We start from the raw sequence: 27,039 nt of genomic DNA on the forward strand, positions 1-27,039 counted from the left end.
CTTTTGGGCATCCCCCTGCTCCAGCGTGGGTCCTCCCAGGCTGCAGGAGGGCATCTGCCCCACCGTTACCCTCCCTGGGTGCAGGGCACAGCTGCCTCACCACGGGCTGCCCCACGGGCTGCAGGGGAATCTCTGCTCCGGCGCCCGAAGCCCCTCCCGCCCCTCCTTCTGCCACGACCTTGGGGTCTGCATAGGGATTTCTCTCACATCCCTGCTGCAGGTTTTCCAGCAGTTTCTTGGGGGTTTTCCCCCCCGCTTCATAAATAGCTGCTCACAGAGGCACTGCCACCAGCGCTGATGGGCTCAGCCTTGGCCAGCAGCGGGGCCGACTTGGAGCCGGGGAAGCTTCTAGCAGCTTCTCACTGGAGCCACCCCTGTAGCCCCTTGCCTGCTGCCAGACCCCCCCACACCAACCCAACCCGACGCCCAAACTGCATTTCCCCTATCGCCCCGCTATTAAGGAATGCTAGTGCTAAAAAGAGAGCTTGCTTTGAACAGATCACATTTAATGGAGAAAAACAAAGAAGCCAATGTGCTGAAGTTAGAAAAATCTTCTCTGAGCATAAGTTGGCAGGGAGGTGGAACTTGGGAGAATCCAGAAGGACTCCTATCTACTTGCTAGCTAATTCTTTTCTTTAAACAATCTTTTCCAAGTTCACATGCTGGACAACATTTCTTTTTTTACTTTCTTTTTGTCGGAAGTTATAGCCATTACTAAATTATCCCTAGTAATCATCTTGTATTCCTTCTGCCAATCCTTCCTCTGTCTCAAAGAGAAGAATAAATCAACTTATGGCCCTTCCCTCCATTTCCCTTCTCTCCTACAGAACAGCATTAGTTGCAGAATGTGTTAGAATTCAGCATCCCATTCCTAGGCCATTTTTCCTGACCATCCAATATATATATAAAGGCCACCAATGCTTACAATATTCAATCATCTGACTCTTTCACAAATTACCTTCTGCTTAAGTTCACGGTTGCTTGGCAGGTACTCGCAAGCTGTTACAGTTGAATTTCCTCAGTTCCCATTAATCCTAGACCTTGACAGCTACATACATTCTGATAGTTCGATGTATGCGTTATAGATCAGTTTACAAATCACTCTGTGTTTGTTACCTAGGTTCCAGACGTTCCTACTAGATAATTTTGAACAATCCTTTCGGCCGTGGTAAGGGGCTGTACAGGGGATTTTAGAGTAGCTTTCGGTTGCCAGATTGAAAGTGCAATAAATGCAAACAAATTATTTTTATTAAAATATCTCTTCCTTCTATAGGCATATTAAAATCAAACATAATTTAGTTTCAGTTGATAGCAAAATCAGTAACAATTTGACAGTGTTACATATTCATGATCGTTCCAAAAACACTTGTACATATTCATGATCTCTCCACGAAAAGGCGGGGTTTATTCTAATGCGTTCTAAGAAGTCATTTTCATGTGCTCCGCCCCGGTCTCCTCCTAGTTACGCCTGCGCAGTGGCCCCTGGTGGTCGTGGGTCTTCAGGATGAAGACTGAAGATGCCTCCTCTTCCTCTTGTGACTTTCTACCCCATTAGTGTTTCCATAACGTTGATAACTCAGTATTCATTGAGTCCCCTCCCTTATCCTGGGACTCAGTAGTTGCAGCTCCTTCCTTATCTGAAGAGCCCCTCCTGCTGAGAGCCCCTCCTGCTGAGAGCCCCCCCTTTCATTGCATTATCCAGCCTGTCCAGCCTCTCTCTGAGCTGTCCGGCATCCATGCGGTTAAGGTTCCTCACTTCAGCTGGGTAAAAGAACAGACACTGATTTGGAAACCTGGAAACTGAAGGATGTTTTCCAGTAAGGGGGTGTGGCTTTGTTTCTTATTTTTTCTTTTGTGAAGTCTTCAGCATTTTCTCCCGCAGCCATTCTAAGCTGCAGAACCAGCCTCAAAGGCACTGTGGAATTCCTTCTCTGATGAGCTTGGCTCCTCCTAAGGGTCGGGACTGCATCCATACTCAGAAGCTAGTTGGAGCAATGAAGCCATCTGGGGTACGGAAAGATGGGGGAGAACTGAATCCCAGCTATAACAAGACTGTCCAATCTGTTAACCTCTTGGATTTTTAGGGAAAATAACATGAGTTTTCTTTACAGGCTGGTTGTTCTTGGTAAGCTCAATACCTTAGTCACCTTTTTTTTTCCTTTTTTTTTTTTTTCTCCATTTTTTCTTTTCATTTCTTTCGATTTTTTTTTTGTATTATTTTTCTGGTTTTTCTTCATTTTATTCTTTTTTCTTTTTTTCGTTTTCCTTATTTTTTCTTTTTAATTTTTTTCTTTCTTTTTCTTTCTTCTGCTTTCTCTTTTTCTAACATTTTTTGTCTTCTTATTTACCCTTTTCCAATGTTATACCGTTCTTGCCCATTTTCCTGTTTTCCCCTTATTTTTTACTCTTTTCCCCTGTTTGTTTTCCCGTTTGTTTTCCCCTGTTTGATTTCCCCCGTATGATTTACCATTTTCCGCTTAATTTTTCTTTTTTTTCTTCTTTCTTCTTCTTTCCCGTTTCCCCCTCTTTTTTCCCCATTTTCCTGTTTGCCCCTCTTTTTTCCCCATTTTCCACTTTGTTTTCCCCCGTTTGATTTTCCCTGTTTTCCCCTTATTTGTTTTTTTCTTTTTTCTTTTTTTTCTTATTTCTTCTTTTCTGTTTTTCCCATTTTCCCCATTTTCCCGTTTTCCCCTGTATTCCCCTGTTTTCCACTTTTTTCTCTGTTTTCCCCTGTCTTCCCCTGTTTGTTTTCCCCTGTTTTTCCCTGTTTGTTTCCACCCGTTTTCCCCTTTTTTTTTTTTTTTTATTTTCCATTTTTTCTTTTTTTTTTTTTTTTCCTTCTTTATTTCTTTGAGTTGCAATCACTCCAGAAAAACAGTAGCAGTCTATTAGATTAACAAGTCAGCAGGGAACTGAGGAGACATTGTTTATGGAGGCTGTTTAGTCTTTCTAAAAACCTCTGCGCTGTCTGAACTTGCACATAGATCAATGTGTATCTTACATTCTAAAGTAAACTCTTTCTCTTCTCCCCACAGAATCTTCTCCCTTCGGCAGTAGTGAATGTTAGTGGCAAAATATTTACCTTTGGATGTTGCTGGCTTGGAGTACGCAGTAAAGGTGGAACTTGAATGGTCTGCCGATCGTTCTAATGTTTGAAAGTGACTTCCAACAATAGGAAGAAATGGAATCTCTTTGCAGGTGTGTGGCAGGTGCCTGAGCAGGTCCTCGAGGGTGAGAGCCCTCACTTGTCAGGTGAGTGATAAAGCGTTTTGGGTTGCTGTTAAACCCCAGGGAGCGGGGCTTTGTTCTGCACTTTGGGTTGCCAATAAACCCGATAGAGCGCTTTGTTATGTGTTTTGGGTTGCTGTCGAACCCTAGAAAGGTGTTCTGTTCTCCTCTCACAGACATTCGAAGCTGTAATTTATGGAGAGATAGTGAATTGTGTCCATAATAATTTTTGAAACTGTTGGTGGTTGGTTGTTTATTTGAGAGCCTCCGTAACAAGGTGCTGACAGAGATGCTGTTTCTGTTGTTCCTAGACATGTAGAAAGATCCGATTCTTTCCAGTCATTCTTTGAAAAACTAAAACATCAGGAGGAAATAAAAAATCTAAGAGTGACTGAGGTCTCTCCTTGATAATTGTGCAACTAATTCCCTTTTTAAAGGCAGGATTAGGACCATATTAGTGCCATACTGCTTGCAGCTTACTAACAGTTTTGGGGTGTTCAGAAACAATTGTTTCTATACGAAGGAGTTTATCACCATTTAGGAAAACATGAAAGTAGGAAAGAATGCAAAAGTAAGAAATAGTTCTAAATGCACATGTTAGCCACTTGGCTAACTGTCCCCTGCTAGTGTGCTTTTGACAAACGGTGCAGCATTCTAACTCACGGTTCCTCCTGTTTTCCTCTTCAGATTGGTTTTGTGTTTGCCCGACCGTCTCTGCAGTCTTCCCAGCCACAGCCTCAAGATGCAAACCTTCAGCACGTTTGACTTCTCCAGAAAGCCCCCGGCAGGGCTGGCGTTTTTCCAGCATCGGTGGGACAGCTGCGTTACTCGGGTCTCCCATCAGCTTCTCGGGCAGAAAGGCAGCGTGCGGGCGTGCAGGAGGGGCCTGTTTGTGAGGGTCAGTGGGCGAGCTGTGCCTGTGGGCTCTTGCTTGGGCCGGGCCCTTGTCTGGGAGCTGGTCCAGGACAGGCTGGGTAGAGAGCAAGCCCTCTTCTGCCACACTGACAGCAGGCTGAGGGAACAACCTGGAAAAGGCCGCTTTGAAGGAGCACTTTAAAATAGCACCACAAGCAGCGCATTCAGAGGGGGTCTGTCGGGGCTGGCCAATGCCAGCTTCTGCCTCCTCTCCTGCTTGGAAACCCCTGTATTGTGGCCCCGTGCCCCTGGAGACCACCGCGCCCAGCCCCCGGAACCAGGGACTTTGTGACATCAGCCCCGTTGCCAAGGGCACTGTGGGCAACGCCAGCCCTGTGGTCACTGTGTCGTTGGCTGCTGCACTGGTGGCAACAAGCCCTCGGTTCTGGCAGCTGGCACATGCCTCTGGCAGCAATGCTTATGGTTCCGCTCCTCATCCTGCTGGCCCTGTGCCGGCCTGTGCACGGCGCCTGGGACAGCTGTGGGTAAGTGGCCGAGGCCCTGGGAGGGAGCTTGGGCACCCTGATGGGGTTCCCTGGGGGGTGCCCGCTTGTCCCCGTGGCCACAGCACGGCTTCCCCAGCCCCACGCGGGGCCTCGGCTCCTTGCAGCACCCGGGCCGCTGGCACAACTCGCCTGCGGGGCTACAGCAGAAACGGGGGCTCCCTGGCCTGGCTGTCCATGCAGCGCCCCGTGGGGAGGGCAGAGGGCTGCCCTTCAGCCGGGACTGCGGTGAGCCATCGAGCAGGACGGTGATGAGCTTCTGGTTACAGGGGGACCTGCGGGCTCCGGCCCATGGCTGCTCAGCCGGGCACGTCGCGCGTCGTCGGAGGCACAGACGCCCAGGCAGGAGCCTGGCCCTGGATCGTCAGCATCCAGGATCCTTGGAGAGCAGGCACGGGGCACATTTGCGGGGGCTCCCTCATCAGCCCGCAGTGGGTCCTCACAGCAGCCCACTGCTTCGTCAAGGCCAAGTAAGGAGGGTCAGGAATGGGGATATCCCCCCAGAGTTCGCGGGTGCCCCGTCCACAGCAGCACGGGCTCCTCCCATCCCCGTTCCTTGCGGTACGCCCAGTGCCTGGGCACTGCAGAGCCCGGCTGAGAGGCTGCTCAGGAGAGGGCCGGGCTCCCGCCACGGCTTCCTACAGCCTCCAGCTCGACACGCCTTGAGCCCGAGGCACGCTAGGGCAGTCTGAGCCTCTGCAGCGCTGCTTTCCTCTGCCCCGTGTGAAGCAGAGGGCAGGGGACTGCTGGGCTGCTGCGGCACATGGCTCCCTCTGAGCCCTCTCCCCATCTGCCTTCCAGGCACGTCAACGCGTGGCGCGTAGTGATCGGGGCCACCCACTTGACTCAGCTGGGCCCGGAGACCCAAGTGCGCAATATTAAGCGCCTGGTGGTGCACGAAGACTACAGCAGCGTCTGGGAGAGGAACGACATTGCGCTGCTGGAGCTGGACCAGCCTGTGCAGTGCGGCTACCAGGTACAGCTGGCCTGCGTGCCCGACGCCTCGCTGCGGGTGTCAGAGCTGACCAACTGCTACGTCAGCGGCTGGGGGTCCACGATGGCGAGAGGTGAGTTCCCAAGAGTGCTCGTGTCCTGAGTGCGAGCTCGGCACACGGGGGAGGTGGGCTGGGCTTCCTGGCAGCAGGGGCGAGAGCCAGAGCGCGACTGCGGGGACGTGTGCCCGTAGAGAGATGGGCCTGGCCCAGGGCCCGAGGCCAGGCAGAAGGGCAGCGCCGGGGCAGCGCCTGTCACGCTGCAAAGCCAAGCCCCAGGGAAGGGAGTGGTTCACCCAGGCAGGGCGGGAGACCGGGCACCGAGCTGCTGGGTGTTAATTCCTTTCTGTGCTCACAGCTGGAGGCCCGACGGATGTCCTGCAGGAGGCCAAGGTCCCCCTCATCAACGTCCACCTCTGCAACAGCAGCCGGTGGTACGCAGGGGCCGTCCACCCCCACAACCTCTGCGCTGGCTACCCGTGGGGCGGCATCGACACCTGCCAGGTAGGAGATGAGAGAGCGCCCTACCCCACAGGCTCACTACCCTCTCCCTGGCAAGGTTCTGCAGGCGCCAGCACTGAGCAGAGCCTCTCTGCGCAGCGCACACAGCCCTGGCAGGTGCCGTGGGAGAGAAGGAGCCAGGCCTGGTGCTGCCAGCGGCCACCCGACACCACCTGACCCCTCCCTCCCTCCCTCCTCTGCTGCAGGGTGACAGCGGTGGGCCTCTCGTCTGCCAGGATAACAACGCTGAGTACTTCTGGCTTGTCGGGGTGACCAGCTGGGGGAGAGGCTGCGCAAGAGCAAAGCGGCCCGGAGTCTACACCTCCACGCAGCACTTTTATGACTGGATCCTGGTCCAGATGGGGCTGCGCCCAGCAGCAACGGCTACTCCAAGGCCACGGCCCGTCGCCACGTCAACCCCCTTACAGAGGCCGCGGCCAACACCAGCGCAAGCGGGCAGCTTTACGGCCTGCCCATTTCCACGCCAGAAGCTGGTGGAGTTCTTTAAGCTGCTGCAAGAGCTGCTGCAGGTCCTGTGGAGGAAAAAGGCTCCAGCAGCAGCATGAGCAGGACCCAGCCGAAGCCGCAGCAGCGCACCACTGGGGCACTGCCTGCTGATCCAAAGGCAGCCTCAGTGTCAAAGGCCTGCTTGGTTCTGCCCACGCACACAAGCGCTCCAGTTGAGCATTCCCGTTCCTGAAATAAAGTTGCCAAGTTTCACAGTTCCCCATGCTGCAGTCCACTTCAGTCTCCTGTGCAAGGCAAGGATTCCATGCCTGGCACCTGCAAAATGAGGCTGCAGGCAGCCAGGTGGGGCACAAAGGGAGAGAGTCACCCCAAAGGGCTGCACCCGAGCCTGGTCGGAGAGGAGGGTGCTCAGAGCCACCACGGCACGGAGAAGACTGGCACATCGGGGTTAGAAAGAGGACAGGAAAAATCCACGTGACACGCAGACAGCTTTGGGGCATGTGCACACACACACACACACACGCTCCCCGGAGACACACGTGGGTACAAAGAGAAGGTGCGATGCCCACCCGCAGCGTGCGCCCACCCGTACTGCAGGACACACGTCTGGAACACGGAGCGCAACGCGCAGCGTTCACACACACCCCCCCGAGTGTGCACACACAGACACACACAACACACGCACAGGCAGCGCGTGCACACGCTGCAGCACACACGCACGCGGAACGCACCCGCCCGCACGCCCCCCGCGTGCACCCACCCCTGCGCCCGCCTGCAAGCTCACAGCGTGCACCCAGCGACGCGTGCGCCCGTGGAACGCGCCTCCCACGGGGGCACACGCCAAGTCCTTTCCAGGAGATGCTGCAGACTGCAGCTGAGCCTTTGGACCACCAAAATGAGGCTTTGGAAGCCAAAGCTAACGCTTAGGAAAGGGAAAGTGGAGCTTTGGACCCTAAATGGCTGCGCTCTGCCCGAGAAGTGAGGGTTTAGACACTAAAAATGAAAGTCTGAATGTGGGGGGCAGCACTGGTGAGGAAGGCATGAGTGCCGCGGTCGGTGACCGTGGTGTGGAGGGGCTGGTGGGGGCCGATGGGGCGCGGGGCCAAGTGGGGCACGTCCAGCCACAGGTCGTACACCTGCCCCCTCTCTGCGTTCAAAGAGGGGGCGTTCAGGGGGCTGAAATCGGGGTGTCTGTCCTCGTGATAAGAAACTAATCGCTTGTCATTACAGTAAACGTGTGTTTGTGTGGTCAAAGTGTACAAATACACCAAAGTCCTTTGGGGCAGGGTGCTGGCGGGGTGGAATTCCCACCCAGCACCCCTCTTTGTGCACACAGGGAATCAATCCATCCCTCTGCTCGGGGGGGGTTAGCGTCCAGCACGCCGGGTAAACGACCCCACTTGTGGGACAATACTGGGACCCCCCCATCGCCCCTGCTCACAGGAGGAGCCCCCAGCCCCGCCAGCCCCTCCTGCTCCGCTCACCAGCTCAGGGGCCCCGTCCTCCCCTTCTCACCACGGTCAGGCTGCTGCGAGGCCACCTGGGCTGCGGGGAGGGGATGTGGGGGAGGATGGCGGGCCGCCCCAGGACAAGCAGCACCCGCCAGCGCTCCTCAGCCACCCCACCGTCATCCCGGCCGAGTCGCCGCCACGTCCTCGTCACCGTCGGTCGGACGCCGCCAGCGATGGAGGCGAGAAGCCCGGTGGGCCATGACTGCCGTCTACTCACACTCTCCCCCTGCTCCAGCCGTGGGTCCCCCACGGGGTCACAGCCTCTTTTGGGCATCCCCCTGCTCCAGCGTGGGTCCTCCCAGGCTGCAGGAGGGCATCTGCCCCACCGTTACCCTCCCTGGGTGCAGGGCACAGCTGCCTCACCACGGGCTGCCCCACGGGCTGCAGGGGAATCTCTGCTCCGGCGCCCGAAGCCCCTCCCGCCCCTCCTTCTGCCACGACCTTGGGGTCTGCATAGGGATTTCTCTCACATCCCTGCTGCAGGTTTTCCAGCAGTTTCTTGGGGGTTTTCCCCCCCGCTTCATAAATAGCTGCTCACAGAGGCACTGCCACCAGCGCTGATGGGCTCAGCCTTGGCCAGCAGCGGGGCCGACTTGGAGCCGGGGAAGCTTCTAGCAGCTTCTCACTGGAGCCACCCCTGTAGCCCCTCGCCTGCTGCCAGACCCCCCCACACCAACCCAACCCGACGCCCAAACTGCATTTCCCCTATCGCCCCGCTATTAAGGAATGCTAGTGCTAAAAAGAGAGCTTGCTTTGAACAGATCACATTTAATGGAGAAAAACAAAGAAGCCAATGTGCTGAAGTTAGAAAAATCTTCTCTGAGCATAAGTTGGCAGGGAGGTGGAACTTGGGAGAATCCAGAAGGACTCCTATCTACTTGCTAGCTAATTCTTTTCTTTAAACAATCTTTTCCAAGTTCACATGCTGGACAACATTTCTTTTTTTACTTTCTTTTTGTCGGAAGTTATAGCCATTACTAAATTATCCCTAGTAATCATCTTGTATTCCTTCTGCCAATCCTTCCTCTGTCTCAAAGAGAAGAATAAATCAACTTATGGCCCTTCCCTCCATTTCCCTTCTCTCCTACAGAACAGCATTAGTTGCAGAATGTGTTAGAATTCAGCATCCCATTCCTAGGCCATTTTTCCTGACCATCCAATATATATATAAAGGCCACCAATGCTTACAATATTCAATCATCTGACTCTTTCACAAATTACCTTCTGCTTAAGTTCACGGTTGCTTGGCAGGTACTCGCAAGCTGTTACAGTTGAATTTCCTCAGTTCCCATTAATCCTAGACCTTGACAGCTACATACATTCTGATAGTTCGATGTATGCGTTATAGATCAGTTTACAAATCACTCTGTGTTTGTTACCTAGGTTCCAGACGTTCCTACTAGATAATTTTGAACAATCCTTTCGGCCGTGGTAAGGGGCTGTACAGGGGATTTTAGAGTAGCTTTCGGTTGCCAGATTGAAAGTGCAATAAATGCAAACAAATTATTTTTATTAAAATATCTCTTCCTTCTATAGGCATATTAAAATCAAACATAATTTAGTTTCAGTTGATAGCAAAATCAGTAACAATTTGACAGTGTTACATATTCATGATCGTTCCAAAAACACTTGTACATATTCATGATCTCTCCACGAAAAGGCGGGGTTTATTCTAATGCGTTCTAAGAAGTCATTTTCATGTGCTCCGCCCCGGTCTCCTCCTAGTTACGCCTGCGCAGTGGCCCCTGGTGGTCGTGGGTCTTCAGGATGAAGACTGAAGATGCCTCCTCTTCCTCTTGTGACTTTCTACCCCATTAGTGTTTCCATAACGTTGATAACTCAGTATTCATTGAGTCCCCTCCCTTATCCTGGGACTCAGTAGTTGCAGCTCCTTCCTTATCTGAAGAGCCCCTCCTGCTGAGAGCCCCTCCTGCTGAGAGCCCCCCCTTTCATTGCATTATCCAGCCTGTCCAGCCTCTCTCTGAGCTGTCCGGCATCCATGCGGTTAAGGTTCCTCACTTCAGCTGGGTAAAAGAACAGACACTGATTTGGAAACCTGGAAACTGAAGGATGTTTTCCAGTAAGGGGGTGTGGCTTTGTTTCTTATTTTTTCTTTTGTGAAGTCTTCAGCATTTTCTCCCGCAGCCATTCTAAGCTGCAGAACCAGCCTCAAAGGCACTGTGGAATTCCTTCTCTGATGAGCTTGGCTCCTCCTAAGGGTCGGGACTGCATCCATACTCAGAAGCTAGTTGGAGCAATGAAGCCATCTGGGGTACGGAAAGATGGGGGAGAACTGAATCCCAGCTATAACAAGACTGTCCAATCTGTTAACCTCTTGGCTTTTTAGGGAAAATAACATGAGTTTTCTTTACAGGCTGGTTGTTCTTGGTAAGCTCAATACCTTAGTCACCTTTTTTTTTTCTTTTTTTTTTTTTCTCCATTTTTTCTTTTCATTTCTTTTGATTTTTTTTTTTGTATTATGTTTCTGGTTTTTCTTCATTTTATTCTTTTTTCTTTTTTTCGTTTTCCTTATTTTTTCTTTTTAATTTTTTTCTTTCTTTTTCTTTCTTCTGCTTTCTCTTTTTCTAACATTTTTTGTCTTCTTATTTACCCTTTTCCAATGTTATACCGTTCTTGCCCATTTTCCTGTTTTCCCCTTATTTTTTACTCTTTTCCCCTGTTTGTTTTCCCGTTTGTTTTCCCCTGTTTGATTTCCCCCGTTTGATTTACCATTTTCCGCTTAATTTTTCTTTTTTTTCTTCTTTCTTCTTCTTTCCCGTTTCCCCCTCTTTTTTCCCCATTTTCCTGTTTGCCCCTCTTTTTTCCCCATTTTCCACTTTGTTTTCCCCCGTTTGATTTTCCCTGTTTTCCCCTTATTTGTTTTTTTCTTTTTTCTTTTTTTTCTTATTTCTTCTTTTCTGTTTTTCCCATTTTCCCCATTTTCCCGTTTTCCCCTGTATTCCCCTGTTTTCCACTTTTTTCTCTGTTTTCCCCTGTCTTCCCCTGTTTGTTTTCCCCTGTTTTTCCCTGTTTGTTTCCACCCGTTTTCCCCTTTTTTTTTTTTTTTTTTATTTTCCATTTTTTCTTTTTTTTTTTTTTTTTCCTTCTTTATTTCTTTGAGTTGCAATCACTCCAGAAAAACAGTAGCAGTCTATTAGATTAACAAGTCAGCAGGGAACTGAGGAGACATTGTTTATGGAGGCTGTTTAGTCTTTCTAAAAACCTCTGCGCTGTCTGAACTTGCACATAGATCAATGTGTATCTTACATTCTAAAGTAAACTCTTTCTCTTCTCCCCACAGAATCTTCTCCCTTCGGCAGTAGTGAATGTTAGTGGCAAAATATTTACCTTTGGATGTTGCTGGCTTGGAGTACGCAGTAAAGGTGGAACTTGAATGGTCTGCCGATCGTTCTAATGTTTGAAAGTGACTTCCAACAATAGGAAGAAATGGAATCTCTTTGCAGGTGTGTGGCAGGTGCCTGAGCAGGTCCTCGAGGGTGAGAGCCCTCACTTGTCAGGTGAGTGATAAAGCGTTTTGGGTTGCTGTTAAACCCCAGGGAGCGGGGCTTTGTTCTGCACTTTGGGTTGCCAATAAACCCGATAGAGCGCTTTGTTATGTGTTTTGGGTTGCTGTCGAACCCTAGAAAGGTGTTCTGTTCTCCTCTCACAGACATTCGAAGCTGTAATTTATGGAGAGATAGTGAATTGTGTCCATAATAATTTTTGAAACTGTTGGTGGTTGGTTGTTTATTTGAGAGCCTCCGTAACAAGGTGCTGACAGAGATGCTGTTTCTGTTGTTCCTAGACATGTAGAAAGATCCGATTCTTTCCAGTCATTCTTTGAAAAACTAAAACATCAGGAGGAAATAAAAAATCTAAGAGTGACTGAGGTCTCTCCTTGATAATTGTGCAACTAATTCCCTTTTTAAAGGCAGGATTAGGACCATATTAGTGCCATACTGCTTGCAGCTTACTAACAGTTTTGGGGTGTTCAGAAACAATTGTTTCTATACGAAGGAGTTTATCACCATTTAGGAAAACATGAAAGTAGGAAAGAATGCAAAAGTAAGAAATAGTTCTAAATGCACATGTTAGCCACTTGGCTAACTGTCCCCTGCTAGTGTGCTTTTGACAAACGGTGCAGCATTCTAACTCACGGTTCCTCCTGTTTTCCTCTTCAGATTGGTTTTGTGTTTGCCCGACCGTCTCTGCAGTCTTCCCAGCCACAGCCTCAAGATGCAAACCTTCAGCACGTTTGACTTCTCCAGAAAGCCCCCGGCAGGGCTGGCGTTTTTCCAGCATCGGTGGGACAGCTGCGTTACTCGGGTCTCCCATCAGCTTCTCGGGCAGAAAGGCAGCGTGCGGGCGTGCAGGAGGGGCCTGTTTGTGAGGGTCAGTGGGCGAGCTGTGCCTGTGGGCTCTTGCTTGGGCCGGGCCCTTGTCTGGGAGCTGGTCCAGGACAGGCTGGGTAGAGAGCAAGCCCTCTTCTGCCACACTGACAGCAGGCTGAGGGAACAACCTGGAAAAGGCCGCTTTGAAGGAGCACTTTAAAATAGCACCACAAGCAGCGCATTCAGAGGGGGTCTGTCGGGGCTGGCCAATGCCAGCTTCTGCCTCCTCTCCTGCTTGGAAACCCCTGTATTGTGGCCCCGTGCCCCTGGAGACCACCGCGCCCAGCCCCCGGAACCAGGGACTTTGTGACATCAGCCCCGTTGCCAAGGGCACTGTGGGCAACGCCAGCCCTGTGGTCACTGTGTCGTTGGCTGCTGCACTGGTGGCAACAAGCCCTCGGTTCTGGCAGCTGGCACATGCCTCTGGCAGCAATGCTTATGGTTCCGCTCCTCATCCTGCTGGCCCTGTGCCGGCCTGTGCACGGCGCCTGGGACAGCTGTGGGTAAGTGGCCGAGGCCCTGGGAGGGAGCTTGGGCACCCTGATGGGGTTCCCTGGGGGGTGCCCGCTTGTCCCCGTGGCCACAGCACGGCTTCCCCAGCCCCACGCGGGGCCTCGGCTCCTTGCAGCACCCGGGCCGCTGGCACAACTCGCCTGCGGGGCTACAGCAGAAACGGGGGCTCCCTGGCCTGGCTGTCCATGCAGCGCCCCGTGGGGAGGGCAGAGGGCTGCCCTTCAGCCGGGACTGCGGTGAGCCATCGAGCAGGACGGTGATGAGCTTCTGGTTACAGGGGGACCTGCGGGCTCCGGCCCATGGCTGCTCAGCCGGGCACGTCGCGCGTCGTCGGAGGCACAGACGCCCAGGCAGGAGCCTGGCCCTGGATCGTCAGCATCCAGGATCCTTGGAGAGCAGGCACGGGGCACATTTGCGGGGGCTCCCTCATCAGCCCGCAGTGGGTCCTCACAGCAGCCCACTGCTTCGTCAAGGCCAAGTAAGGAGGGTCAGGAACGGGGATATCCCCCCAGAGTTCGCGGGTGCCCCGTCCACAGCAGCAGCACGGGCTCCTCCCATCCCCGTTCCTTGCGGTACGCCCAGTGCCTGGGCACTGCAGAGCCCGGCTGAGAGGCTGCTCAGGAGAGGGCCGGGCTCCCGCCACGGCTTCCTACAGCCTCCAGCTCGACACGCCTTGAGCCCGAGGCACGCTAGGGCAGTCTGAGCCTCTGCAGCGCTGCTTTCCTCTGCCCCGTGTGAAGCAGAGGGCAGGGGACTGCTGGGCTGCTGCGGCACATGGCTCCCTCTGAGCCCTCTCCCCATCTGCCTTCCAGGCACGTCAACGCGTGGCGCGTAGTGATCGGGGCCACCCACTTGACTCAGCTGGGCCCGGAGACCCAAGTGCGCAATATTAAGCGCCTGGTGGTGCACGAAGACTACAGCAGCGTCTGGGAGAGGAACGACATTGCGCTGCTGGAGTTGGACCAGCCTGTGCAGTGCGGCTACCAGGTACAGCTGGCCTGCGTGCCCGACGCCTCGCTGCGGGTGTCAGAGCTGACCAACTGCTACGTCAGCGGCTGGGGGTCCACGATGGCGAGAGGTGAGTTCCCAAGAGTGCTCGTGTCCTGAGTGCGAGCTCGGCACACGGGGGAGGTGGGCTGGGCTTCCTGGCAGCAGGGGCGAGAGCCAGAGCGCGACTGCGGGGACGTGTGCCCGTAGAGAGATGGGCCTGGCCCAGGGCCCGAGGCCAGGCAGAAGGGCAGCGCCGGGGCAGCGCCTGTCACGCTGCAAAGCCAAGCCCCAGGGAAGGGAGTGGTTCACCCAGGCAGGGCGGGAGACCGGGCACCGAGCTGCTGGGTGTTAATTCCTTTCTGTGCTCACAGCTGGAGGCCCGACGGATGTCCTGCAGGAGGCCAAGGTCCCCCTCATCAACGTCCACCTCTGCAACAGCAGCCGGTGGTACGCAGGGGCCGTCCACCCCCACAACCTCTGCGCTGGCTACCCGTGGGGCGGCATCGACACCTGCCAGGTAGGAGATGAGAGAGCGCCCTACCCCACAGGCTCACTACCCTCTCCCTGGCAAGGTTCTGCAGGCGCCAGCACTGAGCAGAGCCTCTCTGCGCAGCGCACACAGCCCTGGCAGGTGCCGTGGGAGAGAAGGAGCCAGGCCTGGTGCTGCCAGCGGCCACCCGACACCACCTGACCCCTCCCTCCCTCCCTCCTCTGCTGCAGGGTGACAGCGGTGGGCCTCTCGTCTGCCAGGATAACAACGCTGAGTACTTCTGGCTTGTCGGGGTGACCAGCTGGGGGAGAGGCTGCGCAAGAGCAAAGCGGCCCGGAGTCTACACCTCCACGCAGCACTTTTATGACTGGATCCTGGTCCAGATGGGGCTGCGCCCAGCAGCAACGGCTACTCCAAGGCCACGGCCCGTCGTCACATCAACCCCCTTACAGAGGCCGCGGCCAACACCAGCGCAAGCGGGCAGCTTTACGGCCTGCCCATTTCCACACCAGAAGCTGGTGGAGTTCTTTAAGCTGCTGCAAGAGCTGCTGCAGGTCCTGTGGAGGAAAAAGGCTCCAGCAGCAGCATGAGCAGGACCCAGCCGAAGCCGCAGCAGCGCACCACTGGGGCACTGCCTGCTGATCCAAAGGCAGCCTCAGTGTCAAAGGCCTGCTTGGTTCTGCCCAGGCACACAAGCGCTCCAGTTGAGCATTCCCGTTCCTGAAATAAAGTTGCCAAGTTTCACAGTTCCCCATGCTGCAGTCCACTTCAGTCTCCTGTGCAAGGCAAGGATTCCATGCCTGGCACCTGCAAAATGAGGCTGCAGGCAGCCAGGTGGGGCACAAAGGGAGAGAGTCACCCCAAAGGGCTGCACCCGAGCCTGGTCGGAGAGGAGGGTGCTCAGAGCCACCACGGCACGGAGAAGACTGGCACATCGGGGTTAGAAAGAGGACAGGAAAAATCCACGTGACACGCAGACAGCTTTGGGGCATGTGCACACACACACACACACACGCTCCCCGGAGACACACGTGGGTACAAAGAGAAGGTGCGATGCCCACCCGCAGCGTGCACCCACCCGTACTGCAGGACACACGTCTGGAACACGGAGCGCAACGCGCAGCGTTCACACACACCCCCCCGAGTGTGCACACACAGACACACAGACACACACAACACACGCACAGGCAGCGCGTGCACACGCTGCAGCACACACGCACGCGGAACGCACCCGCCCGCACGCCCCCCGCGTGCACCCACCCCTGCGCCCGCCTGCAAGCTCACAGCGTGCACCCAGCGACGCGTGCGCCCGTGGAACGCGCCTCCCACGGGGGCACACGCCAAGTCCTTTCCAGGAGATGCTGCAGCCTGCAGCTGAGCCTTTGGACCACCAAAATGAGGCTTTGGAAGCCAAAGCTAACGCTTAGGAAAGGGAAAGTGGAGCTTTGGACCCTAAATGGCTGCGCTCTGCCCGAGAAGTGAGGGTTTAGACACTAAAAATGAAAGTCTGAATGTGGGGGGCAGCACTGGTGAGGAAGGCATGAGTGCCGCGGTCGGTGACCGTGGTGTGGAGGGGCTGGTGGGGGCCGATGGGGCGCGGGGCCAAGTGGGGCACGTCCAGCCACAGGTCGTACACCTGCCCCCTCTCTGCGTTCAAAGAGGGGGCGTTCAGGGGGCTGAAATCGGGGTGTCTGTCCTCGTGATAAGAAACTAATCGCTTGTCATTACAGTAAACGTGTGTTTGTGTGGTCAAAGTGTACAAATACACCAAAGTCCTTTGGGGCAGGGTGCTGGCGGGGTGGAATTCCCACCCAGCACCCCTCTTTGTGCACACAGGGAATCAATCCATCCCTCTGCTCGGGGGGGGTTAGCGTCCAGCACGCCGGGTAAACGACCCCACTTGTGGGACAATACTGGGACCCCCCCATCGCCCCTGCTCACAGGAGGAGCCCCCAGCCCCGCCAGCCCCTCCTGCTCCGCTCACCAGCTCAGGGGCCCCGTCCTCCCCTTCTCACCACGGTCAGGCTGCTGCGAGGCCACCTGGGCTGCGGGGAGGGGATGTGGGGGAGGATGGCGGGCCGCCCCAGGACAAGCAGCACCCGCCAGCGCTCCTCAGCCACCCCACCGTCATCCCGGCCGAGTCGCCGCCACGTCCTCGTCACCGTCGGTCGGACGCCGCCAGCGATGGAGGCGAGAAGCCCGGTGGGCCATGACTGCCGTCTACTCACACTCTCCCCCTGCTCCAGCCGTGGGTCCCCCACGGGGTCACAGCCTCTTTTGGGCATCCCCCTGCTCCAGCGTGGGTCCTCCCAGGCTGCAGGAGGGCATCTGCCCCACCGTTACCCTCCCTGGGTGCAGGGCACAGCTGCCTCACCACGGGCTGCCCCACGGGCTGCAGGGGAATCTCTGCTCCGGCGCCCGAAGCCCCTCCCGCCCCTCCTTCTGCCACGACCTTGGGGTCTGCATAGGGATTTCTCTCACATCCCTGCTGCAGGTTTTCCAGCAGTTTCTTGGGGGTTTTCCCCCCCGCTTCATAAATAGCTGCTCACAGAGGCACTGCCACCAGCGCTGATGGGCTCAGCCTTGGCCAGCAGCGGGGCCGACTTGGAGCCGGGGAAGCTTCTAGCAGCTTCTCACTGGAGCCACCCCTGTAGCCCCTCGCCTGCTGCCAGACCCCCCCACACCAACCCAACCCGACGCCCAAACTGCATTTCCCCTATCGCCCCGCTATTAAGGAATGCTAGTGCTAAAAAGAGAGCTTGCTTTGAACAGATCACATTTAATGGAGAAAAACAAAGAAGCCAATGTGCTGAAGTTAGAAAAATCTTCTCTGAGCATAAGTTGGCAGGGAGGTGGAACTTGGGAGAATCCAGAAGGACTCCTATCTACTTGCTAGCTAATTCTTTTCTTTAAACAATCTTTTCCAAGTTCACATGCTGGACAACATTTCTTTTTTTACTTTCTTTTTGTCGGAAGTTATAGCCATTACTAAATTATCCCTAGTAATCATCTTGTATTCCTTCTGCCAATCCTTCCTCTGTCTCAAAGAGAAGAATAAATCAACTTATGGCCCTTCCCTCCATTTCCCTTCTCTCCTACAGAACAGCATTAGTTGCAGAATGTGTTAGAATTCAGCATCCCATTCCTAGGCCATTTTTCCTGACCATCCAATATATATATAAAGGCCACCAATGCTTACAATATTCAATCATCTGACTCTTTCACAAATTACCTTCTGCTTAAGTTCACGGTTGCTTGGCAGGTACTCGCAAGCTGTTACAGTTGAATTTCCTCAGTTCCCATTAATCCTAGACCTTGACAGCTACATACATTCTGATAGTTCGATGTATGCGTTATAGATCAGTTTACAAATCACTCTGTGTTTGTTACCTAGGTTCCAGACGTTCCTACTAGATAATTTTGAACAATCCTTTCGGCCGTGGTAAGGGGCTGTACAGGGGATTTTAGAGTAGCTTTCGGTTGCCAGATTGAAAGTGCAATAAATGCAAACAAATTATTTTTATTAAAATATCTCTTCCTTCTATAGGCATATTAAAATCAAACATAATTTAGTTTCAGTTGATAGCAAAATCAGTAACAATTTGACAGTGTTACATATTCATGATCGTTCCAAAAACACTTGTACATATTCATGATCTCTCCACGAAAAGGCGGGGTTTATTCTAATGCGTTCTAAGAAGTCATTTTCATGTGCTCCGCCCCGGTCTCCTCCTAGTTACGCCTGCGCAGTGGCCCCTGGTGGTCGTGGGTCTTCAGGATGAAGACTGAAGATGCCTCCTCTTCCTCTTGTGACTTTCTACCCCATTAGTGTTTCCATAACGTTGATAACTCAGTATTCATTGAGTCCCCTCCCTTATCCTGGGACTCAGTAGTTGCAGCTCCTTCCTTATCTGAAGAGCCCCTCCTGCTGAGAGCCCCTCCTGCTGAGAGCCCCCCCTTTCATTGCATTATCCAGCCTGTCCAGCCTCTCTCTGAGCTGTCCGGCATCCATGCGGTTAAGGTTCCTCACTTCAGCTGGGTAAAAGAACAGACACTGATTTGGAAACCTGGAAACTGAAGGATGTTTTCCAGTAAGGGGGTGTGGCTTTGTTTCTTATTTTTTCTTTTGTGAAGTCTTCAGCATTTTCTCCCGCAGCCATTCTAAGCTGCAGAACCAGCCTCAAAGGCACTGTGGAATTCCTTCTCTGATGAGCTTGGCTCCTCCTAAGGGTCGGGACTGCATCCATACTCAGAAGCTAGTTGGAGCAATGAAGCCATCTGGGGTACGGAAAGATGGGGGAGAACTGAATCCCAGCTATAACAAGACTGTCCAATCTGTTAACCTCTTGGATTTTTAGGGAAAATAACATGAGTTTTCTTTACAGGCTGGTTGTTCTTGGTAAGCTCAATACCTTAGTCACCTTTTTTTTTCCTTTTTTTTTTTTTTCTCCATTTTTTCTTTTCATTTCTTTTGATTTTTTTTTTGTATTATGTTTCTGGTTTTTCTTCATTTTATTCTTTTTTCTTTTTTTCGTTTTCCTTATTTTTTCTTTTTAATTTTTTTCTTTCTTTTTCTTTCTTCTGCTTTCTCTTTTTCTAACATTTTTTGTCTTCTTATTTACCCTTTTCCAATGTTATACCGTTCTTGCCCATTTTCCTGTTTTCCCCTTATTTTTTACTCTTTTCCCCTGTTTGTTTTCCCGTTTGTTTTCCCCTGTTTGATTTCCCCCGTTTGATTTACCATTTTCCGCTTAATTTTTCTTTTTTTTCTTCTTTCTTCTTCTTTCCCGTTTCCCCCTCTTTTTTCCCCATTTTCCTGTTTGCCCCTCTTTTTTCCCCATTTTCCACTTTGTTTTCCCCCGTTTGATTTTCCCTGTTTTCCCCTTATTTGTTTTTTTCTTTTTTCTTTTTTTTCTTATTTCTTCTTTTCTGTTTTTCCCATTTTCCCCATTTTCCCGTTTTCCCCTGTATTCCCCTGTTTTCCACTTTTTTCTCTGTTTTCCCCTGTCTTCCCCTGTTTGTTTTCCCCTGTTTTTCCCTGTTTGTTTCCACCCGTTTTCCCCTTTTTTTTTTTTTTTTATTTTCCATTTTTTCTTTTTTTTTTTTTTTTTCCTTCTTTATTTCTTTGAGTTGCAATCACTCCAGAAAAACAGTAGCAGTCTATTAGATTAACAAGTCAGCAGGGAACTGAGGAGACATTGTTTATGGAGGCTGTTTAGTCTTTCTAAAAACCTCTGCGCTGTCTGAACTTGCACATAGATCAATGTGTATCTTACATTCTAAAGTAAACTCTTTCTCTTCTCCCCACAGAATCTTCTCCCTTCGGCAGTAGTGAATGTTAGTGGCAAAATATTTACCTTTGGATGTTGCTGGCTTGGAGTACGCAGTAAAGGTGGAACTTGAATGGTCTGCCGATCGTTCTAATGTTTGAAAGTGACTTCCAACAATAGGAAGAAATGGAATCTCTTTGCAGGTGTGTGGCAGGTGCCTGAGCAGGTCCTCGAGGGTGAGAGCCCTCACTTGTCAGGTGAGTGATAAAGCGTTTTGGGTTGCTGTTAAACCCCAGGGAGCGGGGCTTTGTTCTGCACTTTGGGTTGCCAATAAACCCGATAGAGCGCTTTGTTATGTGTTTTGGGTTGCTGTCGAACCCTAGAAAGGTGTTCTGTTCTCCTCTCACAGACATTCGAAGCTGTAATTTATGGAGAGATAGTGAATTGTGTCCATAATAATTTTTGAAACTGTTGGTGGTTGGTTGTTTATTTGAGAGCCTCCGTAACAAGGTGCTGACAGAGATGCTGTTTCTGTTGTTCCTAGACATGTAGAAAGATCCGATTCTTTCCAGTCATTCTTTGAAAAACTAAAACATCAGGAGGAAATAAAAAATCTAAGAGTGACTGAGGTCTCTCCTTGATAATTGTGCAACTAATTCCCTTTTTAAAGGCAGGATTAGGACCATATTAGTGCCATACTGCTTGCAGCTTACTAACAGTTTTGGGGTGTTCAGAAACAATTGTTTCTATACGAAGGAGTTTATCACCATTTAGGAAAACATGAAAGTAGGAAAGAATGCAAAAGTAAGAAATAGTTCTAAATGCACATGTTAGCCACTTGGCTAACTGTCCCCTGCTAGTGTGCTTTTGACAAACGGTGCAGCATTCTAACTCACGGTTCCTCCTGTTTTCCTCTTCAGATTGGTTTTGTGTTTGCCCGACCGTCTCTGCAGTCTTCCCAGCCACAGCCTCAAGATGCAAACCTTCAGCACGTTTGACTTCTCCAGAAAGCCCCCGGCAGGGCTGGCGTTTTTCCAGCATCGGTGGGACAGCTGCGTTACTCGGGTCTCCCATCAGCTTCTCGGGCAGAAAGGCAGCGTGCGGGCGTGCAGGAGGGGCCTGTTTGTGAGGGTCAGTGGGCGAGCTGTGCCTGTGGGCTCTTGCTTGGGCCGGGCCCTTGTCTGGGAGCTGGTCCAGGACAGGCTGGGTAGAGAGCAAGCCCTCTTCTGCCACACTGACAGCAGGCTGAGGGAACAACCTGGAAAAGGCCGCTTTGAAGGAGCACTTTAAAATAGCACCACAAGCAGCGCATTCAGAGGGGGTCTGTCGGGGCTGGCCAATGCCAGCTTCTGCCTCCTCTCCTGCTTGGAAACCCCTGTATTGTGGCCCCGTGCCCCTGGAGACCACCGCGCCCAGCCCCCGGAACCAGGGACTTTGTGACATCAGCCCCGTTGCCAAGGGCACTGTGGGCAACGCCAGCCCTGTGGTCACTGTGTCGTTGGCTGCTGCACTGGTGGCAACAAGCCCTCGGTTCTGGCAGCTGGCACATGCCTCTGGCAGCAATGCTTATGGTTCCGCTCCTCATCCTGCTGGCCCTGTGCCGGCCTGTGCACGGCGCCTGGGACAGCTGTGGGTAAGTGGCCGAGGCCCTGGGAGGGAGCTTGGGCACCCTGATGGGGTTCCCTGGGGGGTGCCCGCTTGTCCCCGTGGCCACAGCACGGCTTCCCCAGCCCCACGCGGGGCCTCGGCTCCTTGCAGCACCCGGGCCGCTGGCACAACTCGCCTGCGGGGCTACAGCAGAAACGGGGGCTCCCTGGCCTGGCTGTCCATGCAGCGCCCCGTGGGGAGGGCAGAGGGCTGCCCTTCAGCCGGGACTGCGGTGAGCCATCGAGCAGGACGGTGATGAGCTTCTGGTTACAGGGGGACCTGCGGGCTCCGGCCCATGGCTGCTCAGCCGGGCACGTCGCGCGTCGTCGGAGGCACAGACGCCCAGGCAGGAGCCTGGCCCTGGATCGTCAGCATCCAGGATCCTTGGAGAGCAGGCACGGGGCACATTTGCGGGGGCTCCCTCATCAGCCCGCAGTGGGTCCTCACAGCAGCCCACTGCTTCGTCAAGGCCAAGTAAGGAGGGTCAGGAACGGGGATATCCCCCCAGAGTTCGCGGGTGCCCCGTCCACAGCAGCAGCACGGGCTCCTCCCATCCCCGTTCCTTGCGGTACGCCCAGTGCCTGGGCACTGCAGAGCCCGGCTGAGAGGCTGCTCAGGAGAGGGCCGGGCTCCCGCCACGGCTTCCTACAGCCTCCAGCTCGACACGCCTTGAGCCCGAGGCACGCTAGGGCAGTCTGAGCCTCTGCAGCGCTGCTTTCCTCTGCCCCGTGTGAAGCAGAGGGCAGGGGACTGCTGGGCTGCTGCGGCACATGGCTCCCTCTGAGCCCTCTCCCCATCTGCCTTCCAGGCACGTCAACGCGTGGCGCGTAGTGATCGGGGCCACCCACTTGACTCAGCTGGGCCCGGAGACCCAAGTGCGCAATATTAAGCGCCTGGTGGTGCACGAAGACTACAGCAGCGTCTGGGAGAGGAACGACATTGCGCTGCTGGAGTTGGACCAGCCTGTGCAGTGCGGCTACCAGGTACAGCTGGCCTGCGTGCCCGACGCCTCGCTGCGGGTGTCAGAGCTGACCAACTGCTACGTCAGCGGCTGGGGGTCCACGATGGCGAGAGGTGAGTTCCCAAGAGTGCTCGTGTCCTGAGTGCGAGCTCGGCACACGGGGGAGGTGGGCTGGGCTTCCTGGCAGCAGGGGCGAGAGCCAGAGCGCGACTGCGGGGACGTGTGCCCGTAGAGAGATGGGCCTGGCCCAGGGCCCGAGGCCAGGCAGAAGGGCAGCGCCGGGGCAGCGCCTGTCACGCTGCAAAGCCAAGCCCCAGGGAAGGGAGTGGTTCACCCAGGCAGGGCGGGAGACCGGGCACCGAGCTGCTGGGTGTTAATTCCTTTCTGTGCTCACAGCTGGAGGCCCGACGGATGTCCTGCAGGAGGCCAAGGTCCCCCTCATCAACGTCCACCTCTGCAACAGCAGCCGGTGGTACGCAGGGGCCGTCCACCCCCACAACCTCTGCGCTGGCTACCCGTGGGGCGGCATCGACACCTGCCAGGTAGGAGATGAGAGAGCGCCCTACCCCACAGGCTCACTACCCTCTCCCTGGCAAGGTGCTGCAGGCGCCAGCACTGAGCAGAGCCTCTCTGCGCAGCGCACACAGCCCTGGCAGGTGCCGTGGGAGAGAAGGAGCCAGGCCTGGTGCTGCCAGCGGCCACCCGACACCACCTGACCCCTCCCTCCCTCCCTCCTCTGCTGCAGGGTGACAGCGGTGGGCCTCTCGTCTGCCAGGATAACAACGCTGAGTACTTCTGGCTTGTCGGGGTGACCAGCTGGGGGAGAGGCTGCGCAAGAGCAAAGCGGCCCGGAGTCTACACCTCCACGCAGCACTTTTATGACTGGATCCTGGTCCAGATGGGGCTGCGCCCAGCAGCAACGGCTACTCCAAGGCCACGGCCCGTCGTCACATCAACCCCCTTACAGAGGCCGCGGCCAACACCAGCGCAAGCGGGCAGCTTTACGGCCTGCCCATTTCCACGCCAGAAGCTGGTGGAGTTCTTTAAGCTGCTGCAAGAGCTGCTGCAGGTCCTGTGGAGGAAAAAGGCTCCAGCAGCAGCATGAGCAGGACCCAGCCGAAGCCGCAGCAGCGCACCACTGGGGCACTGCCTGCTGATCCAAAGGCAGCCTCAGTGTCAAAGGCCTGCTTGGTTCTGCCCACGCACACAAGCGCTCCAGTTGAGCATTCCCGTTCCTGAAATAAAGTTGCCAAGTTTCACAGTTCCCCATGCTGCAGTCCACTTCAGTCTCCTGTGCAAGGCAAGGATTCCATGCCTGGCACCTGCAAAATGAGGCTGCAGGCAGCCAGGTGGGGCACAAAGGGAGAGAGTCACCCCAAAGGGCTGCACCCGAGCCTGGTCGGAGAGGAGGGTGCTCAGAGCCACCACGGCACGGAGAAGACTGGCACATCGGGGTTAGAAAGAGGACGGGAAAAATCCACGTGACACGCAGACAGCTTTGGGGCATGTGCACACACACACACACACACGCTCCCCGGAGACACACGTGGGTACAAAGAGAAGGTGCGATGCCCACCCGCAGCGTGCGCCCACCCGTACTGCAGGACACACGTCTGGAACACGGAGCGCAACGCGCAGCGTTCACACACACCCCCCCGAGTGTGCACACACAGACACACACAACACACGCACAGGCAGCGCGTGCACACGCTGCAGCACACACGCACGCGGAACGCACCCGCCCGCACGCCCCCCGCGTGCACCCACCCCTGCGCCCGCCTGCAAGCTCACAGCGTGCACCCAGCGACGCGTGCGCCCGTGGAACGCGCCTCCCACGGGGGCACACGCCAAGTCCTTTCCAGGAGATGCTGCAGACTGCAGCTGAGCCTTTGGACCACCAAAATGAGGCTTTGGAAGCCAAAGCTAACGCTTAGGAAAGGGAAAGTGGAGCTTTGGACCCTAAATGGCTGCGCTCTGCCCGAGAAGTGAGGGTTTAGACACTAAAAATGAAAGTCTGAATGTGGGGGGCAGCACTGGTGAGGAAGGCATGAGTGCCGCGGTCGGTGACCGTGGTGTGGAGGGGCTGGTGGGGGCCGATGGGGCGCGGGGCCAAGTGGGGCACGTCCAGCCACAGGTCGTACACCTGCCCCCTCTCTGCGTTCAAAGAGGGGGCGTTCAGGGGGCTGAAATCGGGGTGTCTGTCCTCGTGATAAGAAACTAATCGCTTGTCATTACAGTAAACGTGTGTTTGTGTGGTCAAAGTGTACAAATACACCAAAGTCCTTTGGGGCAGGGTGCTGGCGGGGTGGAATTCCCACCCAGCACCCCTCTTTGTGCACACAGGGAATCAATCCATCCCTCTGCTCGGGGGGGGTTAGCGTCCAGCACGCCGGGTAAACGACCCCACTTGTGGGACAATACTGGGACCCCCCCATCGCCCCTGCTCACAGGAGGAGCCCCCAGCCCCGCCAGCCCCTCCTGCTCCGCTCACCAGCTCAGGGGCCCCGTCCTCCCCTTCTCACCACGGTCAGGCTGCTGCGAGGCCACCTGGGCTGCGGGGAGGGGATGTGGGGGAGGATGGCGGGCCGCCCCAGGACAAGCAGCACCCGCCAGCGCTCCTCAGCCACCCCACCGTCATCCCGGCCGAGTCGCCGCCACGTCCTCGTCACCGTCGGTCGGACGCCGCCAGCGATGGAGGCGAGAAGCCCGGTGGGCCATGACTGCCGTCTACTCACACTCTCCCCCTGCTCCAGCCGTGGGTCCCCCACGGGGTCACAGCCTCTTTTGGGCATCCCCCTGCTCCAGCGTGGGTCCTCCCAGGCTGCAGGAGGGCATCTGCCCCACCGTTACCCTCCCTGGGTGCAGGGCACAGCTGCCTCACCACGGGCTGCCCCACGGGCTGCAGGGGAATCTCTGCTCCGGCGCCCGAAGCCCCTCCCGCCCCTCCTTCTGCCACGACCTTGGGGTCTGCATAGGGATTTCTCTCACATCCCTGCTGCAGGTTTTCCAGCAGTTTCTTGGGGGTTTTCCCCCCCGCTTCATAAATAGCTGCTCACAGAGGCACTGCCACCAGCGCTGATGGGCTCAGCCTTGGCCAGCAGCGGGGCCGACTTGGAGCCGGGGAAGCTTCTAGCAGCTTCTCACTGGAGCCACCCCTGTAGCCCCTCGCCTGCTGCCAGACCCCCCCACACCAACCCAACCCGACGCCCAAACTGCATTTCCCCTATCGCCCCGCTATTAAGGAATGCTAGTGCTAAAAAGAGAGCTTGCTTTGAACAGATCACATTTAATGGAGAAAAACAAAGAAGCCAATGTGCTGAAGTTAGAAAAATCTTCTCTGAGCATAAGTTGGCAGGGAGGTGGAACTTGGGAGAATCCAGAAGGACTCCTATCTACTTGCTAGCTAATTCTTTTCTTTAAACAATCTTTTCCAAGTTCACATGCTGGACAACATTTCTTTTTTTACTTTCTTTTTGTCGGAAGTTATAGCCATTACTAAATTATCCCTAGTAATCATCTTGTATTCCTTCTGCCAATCCTTCCTCTGTCTCAAAGAGAAGAATAAATCAACTTATGGCCCTTCCCTCCATTTCCCTTCTCTCCTACAGAACAGCATTAGTTGCAGAATGTGTTAGAATTCAGCATCCCATTCCTAGGCCATTTTTCCTGACCATCCAATATATATATAAAGGCCACCAATGCTTACAATATTCAATCATCTGACTCTTTCACAAATTACCTTCTGCTTAAGTTCACGGTTGCTTGGCAGGTACTCGCAAGCTGTTACAGTTGAATTTCCTCAGTTCCCATTAATCCTAGACCTTGACAGCTACATACATTCTGATAGTTCGATGTATGCGTTATAGATCAGTTTACAAATCACTCTGTGTTTGTTACCTAGGTTCCAGACGTTCCTACTAGATAATTTTGAACAATCCTTTCGGCCGTGGTAAGGGGCTGTACAGGGGATTTTAGAGTAGCTTTCGGTTGCCAGATTGAAAGTGCAATAAATGCAAACAAATTATTTTTATTAAAATATCTCTTCCTTCTATAGGCATATTAAAATCAAACATAATTTAGTTTCAGTTGATAGCAAAATCAGTAACAATTTGACAGTGTTACATATTCATGATCGTTCCAAAAACACTTGTACATACTCATGATCTCTCCACGAAAAGGCGGGGTTTATTCTAATGCGTTCTAAGAAGTCATTTTCATGTGCTCCGCCCCGGTCTCCTCCTAGTTACGCCTGCGCAGTGGCCCCTGGTGGTCGTGGGTCTTCAGGATGAAGACTGAAGATGCCTCCTCTTCCTCTTGTGACTTTCTACCCCATTAGTGTTTCCATAACGTTGATAACTCAGTATTCATTGAGTCCCCTCCCTTATCCTGGGACTCAGTAGTTGCAGCTCCTTCCTTATCTGAAGAGCCCCTCCTGCTGAGAGCCCCTCCTGCTGAGAGCCCCCCCTTTCATTGCATTATCCAGCCTGTCCAGCCTCTCTCTGAGCTGTCCGGCATCCATGCGGTTAAGGTTCCTCACTTCAGCTGGGTAAAAGAACAGACACTGATTTGGAAACCTGGAAACTGAAGGATGTTTTCCAGTAAGGGGGTGTGGCTTTGTTTCTTATTTTTTCTTTTGTGAAGTCTTCAGCATTTTCTCCC

At 53.9% G+C, this 27,039-nt stretch overlaps 3 protein-coding genes across 3 annotated transcripts; all 3 read left to right on the plus strand.

The window, feature by feature from the left end:
- Nucleotides 1–3,970: 3,970 nt before the first annotated feature.
- LOC141959929 (acrosin-like) lies at nucleotides 3,971–7,279 on the plus strand. Its single transcript, XM_074904322.1, has 5 exons — nucleotides 3,971–4,038; nucleotides 4,916–5,116; nucleotides 5,448–5,713; nucleotides 5,997–6,142; nucleotides 6,346–7,279. Exons 1-5 carry the CDS (start codon nucleotides 3,971–3,973, stop codon nucleotides 6,703–6,705), a joined length of 1,041 nt encoding a protein of 346 aa, XP_074760423.1. The 3' UTR covers nucleotides 6,706–7,279.
- Nucleotides 7,280–13,314: 6,035 nt separating this feature from the next.
- LOC141959931 (acrosin-like) lies at nucleotides 13,315–16,715 on the plus strand. Its single transcript, XM_074904327.1, has 5 exons — nucleotides 13,315–13,500; nucleotides 13,835–14,100; nucleotides 14,384–14,529; nucleotides 14,733–14,978; nucleotides 16,527–16,715. The coding sequence occupies exons 1-5, from the start codon at nucleotides 13,322–13,324 to the stop codon at nucleotides 16,713–16,715; spliced, it is 1,026 nt and encodes a 341-aa protein (XP_074760428.1). The 5' UTR covers nucleotides 13,315–13,321.
- Nucleotides 16,716–21,707: 4,992 nt separating this feature from the next.
- LOC141959665 (acrosin-like) lies at nucleotides 21,708–23,682 on the plus strand. The gene is made up of 4 exons (XM_074903883.1): nucleotides 21,708–21,893; nucleotides 22,228–22,493; nucleotides 22,777–22,922; nucleotides 23,126–23,682. The coding sequence occupies exons 1-4, from the start codon at nucleotides 21,715–21,717 to the stop codon at nucleotides 23,483–23,485; spliced, it is 951 nt and encodes a 316-aa protein (XP_074759984.1). The 5' UTR covers nucleotides 21,708–21,714; the 3' UTR covers nucleotides 23,486–23,682.
- The last annotated feature ends 3,357 nt before the right edge of the window (nucleotides 23,683–27,039 follow it).

This window comes from Athene noctua, chromosome 4 (genome assembly GCF_965140245.1).
Source record: "Athene noctua chromosome 4, bAthNoc1.hap1.1, whole genome shotgun sequence".
Taxonomy (NCBI): Eukaryota; Metazoa; Chordata; class Aves; order Strigiformes; family Strigidae; genus Athene; species Athene noctua.